The sequence below is a fragment of the Poecile atricapillus genome, chromosome 5 (assembly GCF_030490865.1).
Source record: "Poecile atricapillus isolate bPoeAtr1 chromosome 5, bPoeAtr1.hap1, whole genome shotgun sequence".
Taxonomy (NCBI): Eukaryota; Metazoa; Chordata; class Aves; order Passeriformes; family Paridae; genus Poecile; species Poecile atricapillus.
Window position 1 is genome coordinate 21,518,042 of NC_081253.1, and position 15,159 is coordinate 21,533,200.

The following is a 15,159-nucleotide window of genomic DNA, read 5'->3' on the forward strand; positions in this document are numbered from 1 at the left end:
TGTAAAATTGCACACTTTAAGCAAAAGAAACCTAATTTAATAACGTTACTTAGCAGAAGCCACACGTTCAACAGTTTAAACTAGAGTTTTCTCAAGCCGCTTCCCACCACGCCGTCCCAGGCTGCGAAGCCCGGCCAGAGCAGCGCTCCCAAAGCCTTTCCCGGGCTGAGGGCGGCAGGAAGGCACCGGCTCGCCGCGGGCAGCTGCGCCCCGTGTGCCCCGCCGCTCCCGGGGGTGCGCCCCGGGCCAGCCCGCGGTTCCGCCGCGGAGCCCCTCGGCTGCCGAGGCTTCCCGAGGCACCCTAACTTTTCTCCGCCCGTCGCAGCCGAGCCCCCGCGGGGCCGGCAGCGGGGCTGCCCCTCCGGGGCGTTATTCCCGCAGCCCCGGGCCCGGCCCTGCGGGGCGGCGCCCACGCCCAGGCGCTGCCGCGCCGCAGACAATGGGGGCGGCAGCCCCGGGCCGAGGCGGTGGCGCTTCACTCACCGAACAAGGTCAGAGCCATCGCGGCGGCGGCGGCGGGGCGGACCCGGGGGGCGGCGGGGGCTGGCCGGGCGGCGCGGCGCTGGCATTGGCGCGGCGGCAGCTCTCGCATCAGCGGCGGGGCGCGCCTGCAACACAAGTTGGGCGCGGGGCTGTCAGCGCGCCCCGCGGTGCCGGCGGCCGCTGCCACTTGCTGCCGCGGGGCGGGGCGGGCGCGGCCCGCAGGGAAGGGGAAGGGGTGGGTAAAGCGGGGCCGGGCCGGGGGTGGGCGGCCGGGGACGCGCGGCACCGGGGGCAGCCCGCGCCCGCCCCCCGCCCGCTGCTCACGCTGCGTCCCGCCGCCTCGGGGAGCCATCTTGCGCCGCGCACGGCCCGCCTCCGCCCGCCGCGGCCGCCGGGACGGTTCCCATGGCAACGCGGCCGCCCGCCGCCGGGCACAAAGGAAAGCGCTCCCTGCCGCGGGACGGCCCGCGGGGAGCGCCGGGCCCTGCCCCGCACACCGCTCCGCTGAGGAGGCGCCCTGCGGAAAGCACCGCTCCCCCGGCCGGTGACTGCTCGGCCGTGACGGGGCTGCGCCTGCCTGGTCCGGCAGAAGAGCCAGCGGTCCCGTGAAAAACGTGACTCTTAAAAGCCAGGTGAAAATTTCCACTTGTATGCCAGCAAGCATGCAGAGAGCAAACACACAGATTTCCCCTCAAAATGTTTCGTGCGAGAAATTTCAGCCGGCCCGGCTGCCGTCGTTTTTCGCTGTCCAGGACCGTAAATATCAGCGCTGAAAGCGTTTTATTGAAAAGGCAACTCGGCTCCTGGCGCGACTCGCTTGTGCAGCCGGCGTTCTGCCCCTGGCAGCAGCCGCTTACCTGAGGCAGGGTGAGCAGCTCCCGGCTCCGCTCCCAGTGCGGGCTGTGCGCGCTGAGAATTCAAACCCAGCCGCAGCACAAGCCACGCGCCTTTAATCCGCTACAGCGCTGCGGAACCACCTCCTTCAGCCGAGGCTTCGCACACCTTAGCCAGGGCAAGCGGGATTTGCAGGTGTCTCCATGGAGCCTGTCCCACCTTCTCCTGGGACATCGTGGTGGCGGGCGTGCAGTGGGAAGCCTGCCTGCAAGACAAGGCTTTTGGCAGAGGAGAGCCTGAAGGAGGAAAAGCACGTACGTAGGGTGCAATTAAGGGTTTCAGTTCTGTGAATGCAGCTCAGGATCAGCAAGTGAATAAAACTCTTTTCTTTCTACAAGGCAACTAAAGCATGAAGGCCTGTCTGAAAAACAGGTGGTTTATGCAGTTAGCTGCACTCGGGTTTGCGTGTTCAACATTCTGCCTAATCTTTGTTGTAGAGAACCAAAGGGAAACATCATGGGGAGTTTTCAATATATCTAAACATTCTTTGAAACAAAAACATGGCACTTTTTATGTCTGTCATGTATTTCAAAACATAAGTTTTTATGTTTATATTCTTCACTTAGTGTGCAAAGTTAAAAAAATAAATGCAAGAGTGATTGTTTCCTGCTTTTTATTCCTTCCCAAATAAATTCTAATGAGATGGACCTGATTTTACAAAACATTTTCATTTTGCATACATAAAGTGCAAATGTTTACTGAGCAGATGGACTACCAAGAAAGAATATTTTAATTTCAGGGCTAAAAGAAGGTTAAAAATAGATGAAAAGTGGTTTGGAAAAAACAATGCAAAACGTCTTTGCAACTCTGTCTACAGGATTTGACCTTCATGCGCACAAAGTGTTTTCCTTGGCTTTTTGGAAATAAGTTGGATCTTCAGATTTTTTTTTTCCCCTATCATTTCCTGGAATTAAATCCCAAGCTTTCATTCCAACTTCCTTCAATTAAACGGCCAGCTTTTACTCTTCCACTACCCCCAAATCTTGTTTTGCTAACTATTCAACTGCATGTTTACATTAAAAATGCTTTCCTGTTCAGAGTGTAAAACTGTTTTGTAATAGACAGTATCAATACTACAGTAAGATCAGCCTGAGTGATTTGATTAGTCATTTCAATTGTCTAATAATGCCTTTGCTATTAGGGCAGTTATTGCTAAAACCTAGGGAAGCGTGTTGATCATTTCACAGTTAGTTACTGGATTTTACTGTGCCTGGAACAGTAGATGATGAGAGCTTTCAAAACAGAGCTCAATCGTTATTTCTGATTAGATCCTTTGCCTGGCTTAGGAAGATTTTTTGGGCCCAGCTCCAGCAGCCTTCAGGGATCAGCAAGAGCTTTTGGAAGGACTTCACCATCAGGCTCATTCATAGCCAGAGCCCTCCCGGGAGTTGTTGGCAAGTGACGGGGCCGGCACGGAGCGTGCCCGTACACATCTGTACCATCTTACCCACGGCATCTCTGCCTTGACAAGGGCTGACAGCGGGAACAAATCAAAAGGTGCAAAGCAGAAAAAAACATTAGCCTGAAATTCACCAGGCGAAGGTCCCTGCCACCACATCCTGCTTTTGAATGGACCTGAAATCCTCATGGAGATTTTTCTTTAATAACAACATTATCTTAAAATTACGTAATGCCTTATCAAGCCAGCACATCTTATGCACAAGCGACAACAATGATTTAACTACAACTCTGGGAATTTCATTAGGAAAGAGCTGGAGCTCCCCGAGCACCGACCCCCATCACCGTGCCCAGGGACCCAGGCAAGAAACGCGGATGCTCGGGAGCAGCCGGCACACAGCTCCCACCTGGCCCTGTTCTGCCAGAGGGGCTGTTCCGAGAGATCCCAGCTCATAGGTTTGCTCTTTCGCAGGGGAGAGAACAAAAGAGAACCCTGGTGTGCGACCTTGGTGTAAACGGCAGCAAGGATGAGTTTGGTGTTTTGCTCCCCAGGATCTTTAGCCCTTGAAAAGCCCACCCTTGCAAAACTGGCTTGTTATCATCACATTGAGCAGCCAAGGTGCTATTGTATTTGCCACCTGGTAGGAATATTTGCAGGTGTACTTACAAAGTGTACCTCAAGGATAAAGGCTCCAGAAGAGAAATACATGTGTAACATGCTATTTTCTGGCCTTCTCATTGTCCTTCAGAGGTTTCTTACCTCATCTTTCAAACCTCAAAGTTCTTTAGAAACTGCAGTTACTACAGCTTTATTACTCATGTAAAATATCATCACTGGAGTTTGTTTTTATCATCACTAGTGTTTAGGTTTTTTTTTTTAATTTTGGCTCCTCTCTTTTTGCTGTCTTGCTCTGGGTGCTGAGCACCATGGGACCAGTGGCCCATTTTCCAGAGGGTTTTCTGTGATCCATCACCTTGTCTGAGAGTCTGGTACAAAATTGCTTCTAATTACTTGACATTTATTCTTCAAACCTTAACTAATTCACTAACCATATAGTGATAAATGAGATTTTAAAATTAATCACTGACATTTTTAAAGATTTATACATAACTATAAAAACTGATTCCCAGCTAGTAAATATAATGTTGTGTGAAGGAAAAACAAAAACCCAACCCACCATAAATTAAAGCTGTCCTGTATTAATGAGAAGCAGTAAAAGTGAAGGCATGGTGAGATGTTACCTGATGAATAGGGATAGCATCTTATCACAGTTAGTATCTTCCTGCTACAGATCCCCTTGACAGCAGGAAAACAGCATTTGTAGAAGCCTTGTCATGTGCAGAATTTAATTTAGCTTTTAATGTGTAATTGCTGGAAGTTTGTGGGGCAGGCAGGGAAGTGGCCAAGAGCTGCCTTACCAAGCAGATTTGGAGTTCACAGTATTTTCAATGGAACATTTTCTCCTTGGAAAACAGCTAGGCAGATTTCTACCTCTTGTTCAGTAAGATAAATACAATTATTTTAGCTAATTTAAAAGTCATCAATAAGAAGTTTGAAGGCTGACCAGCCAGCTTGCTAGTTATAATTTATATTTATAGAGATGACAGATATTTGAATATATCATCAAGCCTATTACTAAACCCAGAACAGCCATTGCACATTGCCAGCATTTTGGATAATCTTTCTCCCTTTCATGAGAGAACTGCCATTTGAGCCTGTCTTTTGGGTGCTGCTGTTGTTCATTATGAATGGCAAAATCATTTAAGCCCAGTATTACCAAACACTCTAAAGGCATAGAGGGAGAGAGAATCCTGCATCAACTGCAACAGCAGCTGTGAACAACCTTTGCAAATCAGACATAATCAGTGTCTTACTAGGATCTATGCTACTCTGTAGATTTTTTTTTTCTTTTATTTGCAGTGTACAGACTGGCAAAATAACACTTACTAGGAGGAGCTTGCATCTTGAATTTTCTGATCATTGCTATAGAAATTGAGATATGTGTAACATCCACCACAGCTCCTGTTTTAAATCACAAAATCACAACTACCACATTAGAAACTCACATTTGGCTTCCTATCCTGATCCACAAGACTTGTACTATGTCCCACAACAACTTAGAGCACTTTGGTACACAGTGGGTGGTGTACATCAGTGAAATGAAATATGGGCTTAATATATATGATTTTGGCTCTCTGGGTCATGAAAAAATGTTTGACAGAAATAAATGACAATGAAAACCTTTAGAGTTGGATTTTTTTCTGGTTACGGTAGAAGTGAATGTCATATGATCTAATGGGAAGAGCACACAAACACAGTCTTAATTCAAAAACTAAAGTAATGCTGTGTGTTTGAAATCTAAAGAATGTGTTTAGACTGATGTTGAGACATTATGCCATTTTTGAATGGAACTGCATCAAAGGAAAAAAGCTCCCTCTTGCCTATGTTTCCTAAAAAAGTCCTTTGCAAAAGAATTCTTAAGGAATTTTGCATCATGACTCCACTTAATTGGATTTCTAAGATGTGCATAAATGTGGTGAGAACTACATCATAAACAGGTACTGTGCATTGGATATAGTTGATGCTGCCTGTGTATCTTGGCAAAATCATATATCTAAAACTTTGATGCTGACATGAACAGCATTTCTCTTGAAGCAGGTTCCAGGTGATGTTTAGAGCTATTAGTATCAAAATTATTCATAATTGAAAAAGGGCTTTTTTTTTTTTTCCATTTGCAGCTGCTCTAAATGCACTTTAACACCAGACTTTTTATGAGCTTTCTTATTGCTCATGTGCAGACTTACTGGCATATCCCATAAGCATAGATTTCTAATGTAAAATCAGCTAGTAACAAAATTATTAAAATAGTAGGAAATCTCAAAATTGCTTGCACTTTTGCTCAGATATAAGAGCTACATACTCTTAAGTTACTTTTTCTAAGAGTCCTGTGTAAGAAACACAATATGGTTTTGATTTCTTGTTTTATTAAGTGAAATGAACAGGCTAATTAAAGAAATTCCAGGAAGTTTCTGCTTTCTGTCTCCTAGGGACAAGCCTCGAGTGTCAAAGGAGATAATACCGATGGCTATAAAACACCCAAGTGTGTTTATACTGGCTATAAAACGCAGCTTATACCTTCTATTTAACTTTCATAAAATTTTGTTTTTATACCATGCTTAGAAATTCATATTAAGCATTACTTGCAGTAGTGCTTGTATATATTTGGAAAAAAACCCATGGTAATTGCAAGTTAAAAAACAGAAGGCAAGCCATGGGCAAAACTGTTTCAGGAATAAACTGTTCGACTATAATTTCATCCATAAACACTAAAACCTAAGAACAAGCTAGCCATCAAAAAATATAAAACTCTGCAAGATACTTCTAGTCCCATCTTTCAAAATGTCTTTAACCCTGAGTGATGATCTCCTACTTGAAGCCATAAGCTGTGCCACAGGACTGGCAGTGGCTCTGCGTGCAATCTGTTGAGGCTTCTAGAACTACTGGACCCACTTCTAGATCCCCTGGATGGATTTGAAGAATTTTTAAAGAAACTGAACCTTCTCATAATAATTCAGCAATTATGATATGCCTTATAGAACCAATACACTCTTGGTGCAATTATTAGATTTTCTAGTATCAGTCCCTCAAAGTAATTTCTGCATTCCCAGAGAAGCCAGTGTATGTGTTACTGAAGCCAGTCAAAAATAATGTTTTTCATGAGGGTTCTAGCTACCCCATGCAACTTGCAACTTTTCTCAGACAAAGTTGCACCTTCTAGAATATTTAGGGATTTGAGATAATGTCCATGATTCAGATCACATGAAACATTTAAAGGTGTTTTAAGGCTCAGTAATGCACTTTACTTGAACAAGGGCGTGTGGGTCCTGGTAAGGCAAACTGTATCAGATTTGAAGTTGAATTTTATGTAATAGTTAAGAAAAATAAATGAGAAATGAAGTCTAGAAACAGTGAGAATTTCCTGCTGTACAGACATATGTATTCACATTATCAAGGGCCTTTATAGAATGAAATTTAATGACATGAAGATACTTCTAGGTCCAAGCCTCAAAATGTCGAGATAGCAGAAGCACAGGATAACTAATCGAAAGTTAAAAAAAATCTCTGATGCATGTGTTTACTTCCACCAGGAAGACTTTTGAAGGAGAATATAAAACCTTCCAAACCGAGCAGGCAAGCATATGCACTACTGGAACCTTCCTGCTTTACTGCACAGCTAACTAACTCTGTGAGCAGCCAGGTAATGGCAGCAGGGCACAAAAGGCAAGAGAGAATAATGTTGGAAATACCTTTCAAGAACATCATTAGCTCTTCAGGATTGCAGAGAGATGACATTAACCAAAGCAACTTCAAAGAGCTGAAGGAGATTAAAGTTTTTCCTCTTAATGATTCTAAAGTGTTATTGAAGGGATCAATAGCTCTTCCTGTTAAACAAGATGTTCAAATCAAGTATTCCTGGAGAGGAGATAAACCAGTCCTGGAAGTAATAGTGAGATTTAATTACAATTTGAGATTTTTCACTATTCATTAATTTATCTGCCAGTATCACAATAGTTTTAGTGAACTGTAAGTTTACAACACTGAGATTCCTTATAAAAGAAATTACTTGATTCCTTCTGAGCACTTTTAACTGTGCCAAAATACATTTTATTATGTGGCCCACAGAGAGAAATTTCTCTTTTCTTCTGGGGGAGGAGGACAGAAGGAAGGCAGAAAAAACCCACATTTTTCCCCCTTTCTTTAATAATAAAATAATTATATCCCATGGTGGTGCATATTTTGATTATTGTAAACCAAGACATGTGGAATGCCCCATAGCAAATCAAAACTAAATTAGACTATTACTAAGCAGCTTTTCAGCTGCACAAGCAGAAGTTTGATTTTAAACAAAATCGGAGATAACTGATCTTGCAACCTGACTGGCACATCACCACACCAAGCTCAGATCTAGAATTCAACCTCATGTATTCAACTGTAAAATTATGCAATCCTCAATCAAGCAGATATACAGGAAACTAATTCCTGGCTGAGTCTTTCTAACACTCAGTTTCTAGTGGTTTTCTACACAGAGATATGATACCAATGCTTTCAATGCAAACACAATGACTTTAGAATTCAGTGTTTATCTGCACCAACAAGTCACTGGTAAGGGAAGCACTTTCCAAAGAGGGTTGGGTTTGTTTTTTCCTTTTTTTCTTAAAGGCCAGTAAGTCAAGAAAATACGTTTTGAAAAGCCACAACCGAGCAAAGCTCTTTGGCAAACCCTGTGCAATATTGCAGGAGAGGAGGGACCCAGGCCCTCACCATTTCTGTGGGCATTGCAACAACATTTCAGCTGCCACTTTGCTGTTGTCAGAAAACAGCTTGTTGGACCCCCCATGGGAAAACTGCTCTCCTTTCTGCTCCCACATGGATGCGTTTTCATGACAAGTCTCTTAAACTGTTCTAGGGTAACAAGGGCCAAAAAAATCCAATTAGTTTATTGTCTGAGTGCTCAAATAAAAAGCAATAATCCAGATTATAATGTTATATAGCATTAAAATAATTTCCTCCTTACAGCATATAACCATTAGCCATATAAAGACAAAAATCTCACTAAAACACTGGCAGTCACATTGCCTGCATTCTGCCCAGCTCTATGAAGGAATAAAAAGCATTGTGTAGGCACTATATTCTATTTCAGTTGTTTTTGTATGGAGTTAAACAGCTTCAGAAACAGATGCAAATTTCAGGTGGATTGTTACTGATCAGTTATTTTCCCTATTCTTCCTCCTTTGTTTCAAGGTTTGATCGCAGGGTTACTTGCTCATAAGATTTCTTTACTGTGTGCACAACTGAATGCCTTCCTTCTGATTGTGGAGATTCATAACTTCCCTAAAGTGTCCTGCTGCTCTGAAAACTTGAGAGTGAAGGGCAGATGCAGCTGCAACAGCTGCAAGACTGCAGTTGTTTCTCAGAGAAAGCCACTATTCTAGCTTTAAGAAATTGTCCCAGATCTAGGGATTTCCTCATCTATTTTTAGCATGCACAAACAAGACAGATTTCTTGGTGCTTTTCAGACTGCATTTGCCAGTGCTGCCCAAACTCCTCTTGTTCTGCCTACCTAAATGTGCTTCCATGACAATTTACTCCCACTAAGCCAGCGCTGCTCTAGTCCTGTTTCTTCTCCCTCCTCTTTCTCCATAGCTGCACTGGCTGTTGGCCAATGCCTGTGTCTAGGAGAATAACCAGCAGCACTCTAGAGAGACACATAAGTGCACAAGTGCTGCATCACAGCAACAGCAGTGACCACAGAGCAGCCCAAACTCTCAGATGACCCTTTTAATGACCTGTGCTGTGAGTGCCCTCGTTAATCAGACACTTCAGTCTGCTGCAGTTTACTTCAAATACCATACAAAACAAGAGTCAAGGTTAAGGACTTCCTTATCCATCCACAAACTCCTTCCCAGCCCACCAAACCGATGTCACGCCATCTTTAGAGACTTCTACAGTGACGTCAGTGGGACAGATTAGATTTCTGCACCAGCCTGCAGAACACATCTCAGAGACTGATTACAGCCTGGCAACTGCTGCTGCTGCCAGCATCGTGCAATGGAATAGGGCAACATGGACCAGCAGATGCAGGAATTCAAACAATGCATGGAGAAAGCAGATCCATGAACAACACCACAACCCCCATCACAATAAAGTGTAAACCCACAGAAAGGTGAAATGCTGCAGAGCTCTCTTCAGTCAGCTCCATGAATAAAGCCAGACTACCTCCATCAGTGGGCTCATATACAGGCTCCTATACCCCATTTATATCTACAAATATATTTAAATAGAACCATAAGGTTTTATTTTTATTATTTATTTTTTGCTGTACAAATAAAGTCTGTTATTCAGCTCTAAAACTGTCTCTTCATGGCAATTACTTTTCCTGGAGTCTATTCTAGAAGCCAAATTTTAGTTTTGTTTATTTTTTTAGAGCTTATATTCTACTTTGCAGAGTCAAGGAGGCAAACTATGTCATGGAGAAGCTTATACCATTGCCTGGTAATTCATTAGAAGAGCAGAAGGGATTGCTTCCCCTGAGCTCCTCGGAGAAGGACAAGCCAGAGGGAAAAGCCTCCTACCAGGAGAGACAGATGAGCAATCAGTGAAGCAGAGGTAGCTTTCAGCTCTTTTCATACAGCGATGGCTAAATTGTATTTTAGTATCAAGTAACAGTAAGGTGTGGCCTAACAATTAGGTATGAAATTTTATCCAACCCTTGGCAGGGGAAGCCTCCCTGACCTGCCTTAGTCCAGCTGCAGAGGCAGAAAAAAAGCTCCCAAGTAGCTGGGCTGCTGGACCAGCGTGGGGGGACTGTACCTTCCCTTGAACTCTTCTTTTCTCAAAACCTTAATGTGCTATAAAGTGTAGAATACTGGGAAAAAAATATGAAAACTTGATGTCAATATAAAGTAAGTATTTCCTCAAAATATCCAGTAGTTGCCACTAGATGGCATTTTGTTCCTGAGAAATTAGAAACTCACAGGTTTGGAATTATTTGTTACAAACAGAAGGGAACAGTACGAAACAGAATTACTTACCTCTTTCAGTTAATAATTTATTATCCATTGTCTTGTACTTATAGCAACATTTCATTTGCAGATTGATAAACCCCATTTATTTAACTATAGCTTGTGATTCTTCAACCCTCTGCTCAGTAGATAGGGGTTTGAGCTGTTGTCAGCACTTACCAAAAATCTCTTCCACACTTTAAATGAAAGACAAATGTAGGCCAAGTCACAGACTCTGAGCATGCCATGGAAATCTGCCAGAAATGCCTTGCTCCAGTAACTATATACATTATTTCCTGTGTTATTTTTGGATAAACTCTTAAAACAGATTGCAGTATAAAAAAGACTTTCCATTCAGGAAGAGAGCTTGTACAATTTTCTTATTATGAAATAATAATTTAATAATATTCACTTATTAATATTATATTTTTCAGTGTTTCATTTTAGTTTCAGCTTGTACAAGCTGTGATGATTTACGTTTTTAATCTCTGCAGGGTACAATGTATCATACCCAGTGGTGCAATGAAGCTCTGCTGGGTACAAGCTGGGGTGACATGTAGGTGGCATTGTTTAATATGACATTGTTTGGAATCTGTAAACCTCTGTGTCAGATTAAACCAAGCAGGAGTATTTCCCCTACTCTGCAGCAGGACTAAGGAGACTACATGATGGTGACAGCAAGTCTGTACACTGCTCAAATTTTCTTTGACTAAATTATGGTTACTGACAGAAGCATTAATGGTCACTAGCAGTGGCTAAAACAAATCCTGCTCTCATACTTGCTTGGAAAAGACTCATTATAGAAGAAACCTTACTTCACTAAGATAAAATTAATCCTCACCTCTTCATAAAACAGGCACTAGCTTCTTTGAAGTTGTTAATGCAGAAAAGCTGCTTTAAGTCAAATATTTTAAGAAATTGTGTGCTGCAACACTTTAATCAGCTTTATATAGTTTTAGTAATTACATACCTGCACTTTTTTCTAGTTTAAATTTAGTACTTTTCTCCAGCAACATAAACTGGACCAGAATAAATCGGTAGACATAACAAACCCAAAGTTCTCAATCTGTTGAAGTTTGTAACAATCTAACTGACAAAGGGGTGACATTTTCTTCCACAGACAAGACCTGTGGGATTTATGCACTCTCCAGAGTATGTCTGAGTGCCTGGCACATTATAAAGTGCAGTTCCATGAAGGAGGGGTGTGTGCCCTTATCCAATATGTGAAAACAACAAAACCTAAGCTAGACGTGAAATTACAAGAGTGGGTAAAGATTGTGAGTTTCTTTCTTGAAACAAAAGAACTTTGCCAGATCTTTGTAAGCAGGAAAAGTACAGAATTCATATAACAAACTGGTACTTACAATATAAGAGAAGCATTGAAGTCAGTATAATGTGTTTCCATCCCAAGAAACCAATGCTGTGCCATATGTGACAAACACAACCCTGCTGTCAGCTCAGAAACAGCATTCTGGTTGTAAGGTGACTGGGAACAGAGCTCAAGGCGCTATGGGCAGCAACCTTCCTACACGGCATTCAAAAATGTGCTGCATAATTTAGAGAAGAAAAAAGTCCTTTTATAATCAGGACTCTAAAAAGTTTGGGTAAATGGTTGTACAGGATACACGATAAAGAAATATTTTACATATGCATATATGTATTCAAGTAATAAATTGTAAACTTAATAGCTTAAGAGTCATTAAATAGTCAACAAAATGAGCAAGTGCTCAAAATGTCATCCATTGAAATATACAGCATCTCCTCGGTATTTACAAGATTATATATTTTTTCAGAACAAATCATTAGCCCTTTACAGCAATTCTGTCAAAAGAAAGGACAGAAAGCAAGAAAACTGAAATATTAGTCTTTTGCTTGTTTTCTAATCATAGCCAGGCTGACTGTAAAGTCTCTTGGCATTTTACAGGCAGCCAGAATGACTGAACTATACATTATATCACCTTTAAGAGTATCTTTCTCAACATCGCATTATGAATAACAGGATGTTTATACTACTTACCTCAAGTGAGATCATCCAACATCACTGTAAACATTTGGAAGAAACAGGTCTTCACAGAACACATCTTTGTGTCAGAGGAAAGGGCTGCTATAATTGAGCAGTGAAATGCAGCACCTTCTTGGTGCAGACATTTTCCCCCTCAGTTTCATTTTCTCAATTTATTCAGGGCAGTTTATTTTGTTTGCTGCTAAGGCAGTGGGCTCATTCTCTCCTTGCTCATCTCCTTTTTCTCCTGATTAGAATCCCAGATGTAGGACAGATATATTTCCCCGTTTTCTTTTTAAACATAAGCAATAGGCTTTATGCAATCATTCCATTAATAAAATGCAGCAGCTGGGTTCTTTCTCAAAGGCAGTACTTTTGCCTCCTGTAATGGTCTAGAACAAGGGATTCAGCTAAAAGGAGGGAAATACTATTCATGGACCGTGCCAGTACTAGCTTGCAGCAAAATGAGAGCAGGAACATTTTAGGCAGTAGGAAAAAAATAGACCTTAACTTTAATATTTCAGGTAGCTAAACACAGCCATCAGACCAGCTTTCAGCACATTCCATCCACCTGGGCACAGATGGTGTGAAATGGAGTTGTAATAGATCATGTTTGTACTCTGAAGTATTGAGATAGCCACAGGCAAGAGTGGGGTGAGGAAACATGCCTACCTGCAATCCTGTTTCTCCCTGAAAGTGCTCTCACCTTTTCTCTACCTGAAAGTTCTCCCTGGAAGTGCCCTCATCCCTGAAGCTCACCTCAGCCCAGCACTGACAGTTCTCCCTAAGCCAGACTACTCTCCTTTAAGCTCCTTAATTGCAAATTGAATATCACCAGGCCCTGCTGCCCAAGATGGTTACAAACACTGCCCACTCTCTTCCCTGCTCCGGTTCTGCTATTGGTATTAAAACCACAGAAGAGTTCCTAGAAGCATGACTCCTTTTCTTTGCTTCCAGCTGTTCTACAACTTCTGTGCTTGTTATCATTTCTAGTCAGTCTATGCAGCTTAAGCTGCTCTCTTTATTTAGGGACTAAAAATAATAAATGTCCTTGCATAATGATTTCACAACACATTTCTGATTAATGATTCATCACTGATTAAATTTACAGGTAGTTTATCTAAAAACTTAAGAACCTCCTCTCCTGTGCCTCTTCCTCCAAAAATGAATAGGATAAAGTGCCTATAACAATACACATCATTATAGAAAATGGTAATAGAAGAGGGATAAAGATTTTGAGCAAAACCCAGTAATTACAGAAACTGGATCAAGTTGATGTATCTTCTTGTTCTATTGACAGCCATGTGACTAGATAACTCACCCCTCACCTAGGAATTCAAAAGCTTTTTTGGAGGGGATTGCACTTTGCCATCAGCATACAACCTACACTCATTAGTTGTGCATAGCATCTATAATGAAATCTTTTGTAATACACAGAACTATGTCCATACCTAAACATATATAATTTATCTTAGTTTAGGAAGATGTAAATATCAAGATAACATAAGTTTCTCAGATCTATTTTAGCTGAAGACAAGGTATGGTGTGCAGAAATTCCTTTTCTGACTTCTAACTTCTAGAAAGTTTGCTACAGAGGGTTAAGACAATCAAGGAGGATGCAATACAAAAAAAGAAAGAATTCCACACTGAATATATAAGCACTTTATGGGGCTCATCACACAAAGAAAAATATTTTGAAGAGGAAGAAAGTAAAGAAAAAGAAAGGTCATGATCCTTCATTCAATAAAGGAAGGGGTAAAAAAATAGAAAGGAAAAAAAAGTCACATTAACCCTTAAAATTAAAAGGAGAGTTACCATTGAAGAATACGAAACTTTGACTATTTCATGATAAAATTGTCCAAACCAATCCCATACAGCATTACACGTGCTAAATAAATCATACCAGTTACCAGTGTTACTTTTGATACAATGGTTAAAAACAAATCTAAAGGCTACTGCAAGCCAATCTTACACTGACTGTTCTGCAGTGTAAATGTGCACAGTGCCAATTACGTCTCTACTGAGGGAAGCAACAGGCAGCATATAAATGCAAACAGCCTTCATTAGACACATTGTCATGAGTATATTAATCATGTCAAGAAGCATTGCTCAAGTTTCCTTCAGAGCAATTTAACATACCTTACTTTATTAGGATGCACTTAATTTCACTATGCTTTCTCCTCATTATCATTTATGATGACCAATTAAAATGTTTGTGTCTGTTTCTAAGCAAATTACTCCTGTAATTCAGGTAGCTGAAATCACTGCTCATCCCACACTTCTGTCATCTCCTCCTGGTGTAGTATCTTCCTTTGCCCAGCCTCTCTTACCACTGTAAACAGAAAAAAACCCCTTACTTAGATTGAGTAGTTAAGATATAAACCTGAGTCTTTTTACAGCATAGACATTAAGGAGTGGGCTGGTTCTCCACCCCTCACACCACTTGCCCTAAAGTACCCCTGTTATACAGCCTTTTGTTGTTCCCTTGGAACCACAAGCACAACTCATAGTCAGAACACAAGAACTTAATGAAACAAGGGAGGCCTCACAGAGTTTTCTCACATTGGGTTAAAAAGTTGTGTGCAGCTTAACTTCGTTTGGTCCATACAGGGAACAAATGCAGACACACAGGAACTTCACCCTTTTGTTTCCTCCAAAGCCTCTGTATTGGGGTTCTGGCACGAGCTTTTTAAATGGTAACAGAATGTGCCATGCCATGCATGTTTCCAGCATCCATAAATAAGCCCAAACCATTTTCACTATTCTAAACATCAGGTGTGAGGGCATGATTTTTCCTGAACCTTTGAAAGTACAGCTGT

The 15,159-nt window shown here is 41.8% G+C and overlaps 1 protein-coding gene across 1 annotated transcript in view; it reads right to left on the reverse strand.

The window, feature by feature from the left end:
- CHN1 (chimerin 1) overlaps positions 1 to 677 on the reverse strand; it is a 93,526-nt gene extending 92,849 nt beyond the window's left edge. The window contains exon 1 of the mRNA XM_058839921.1: positions 484 to 677. Coding sequence (XP_058695904.1) covers positions 484 to 592 — 109 coding nt within the window. The 5' untranslated portion in view covers positions 593 to 677. The remainder of the gene's footprint in view (positions 1 to 483) is intronic.
- Positions 678 to 15,159: the final 14,482 nt, after the last annotated feature.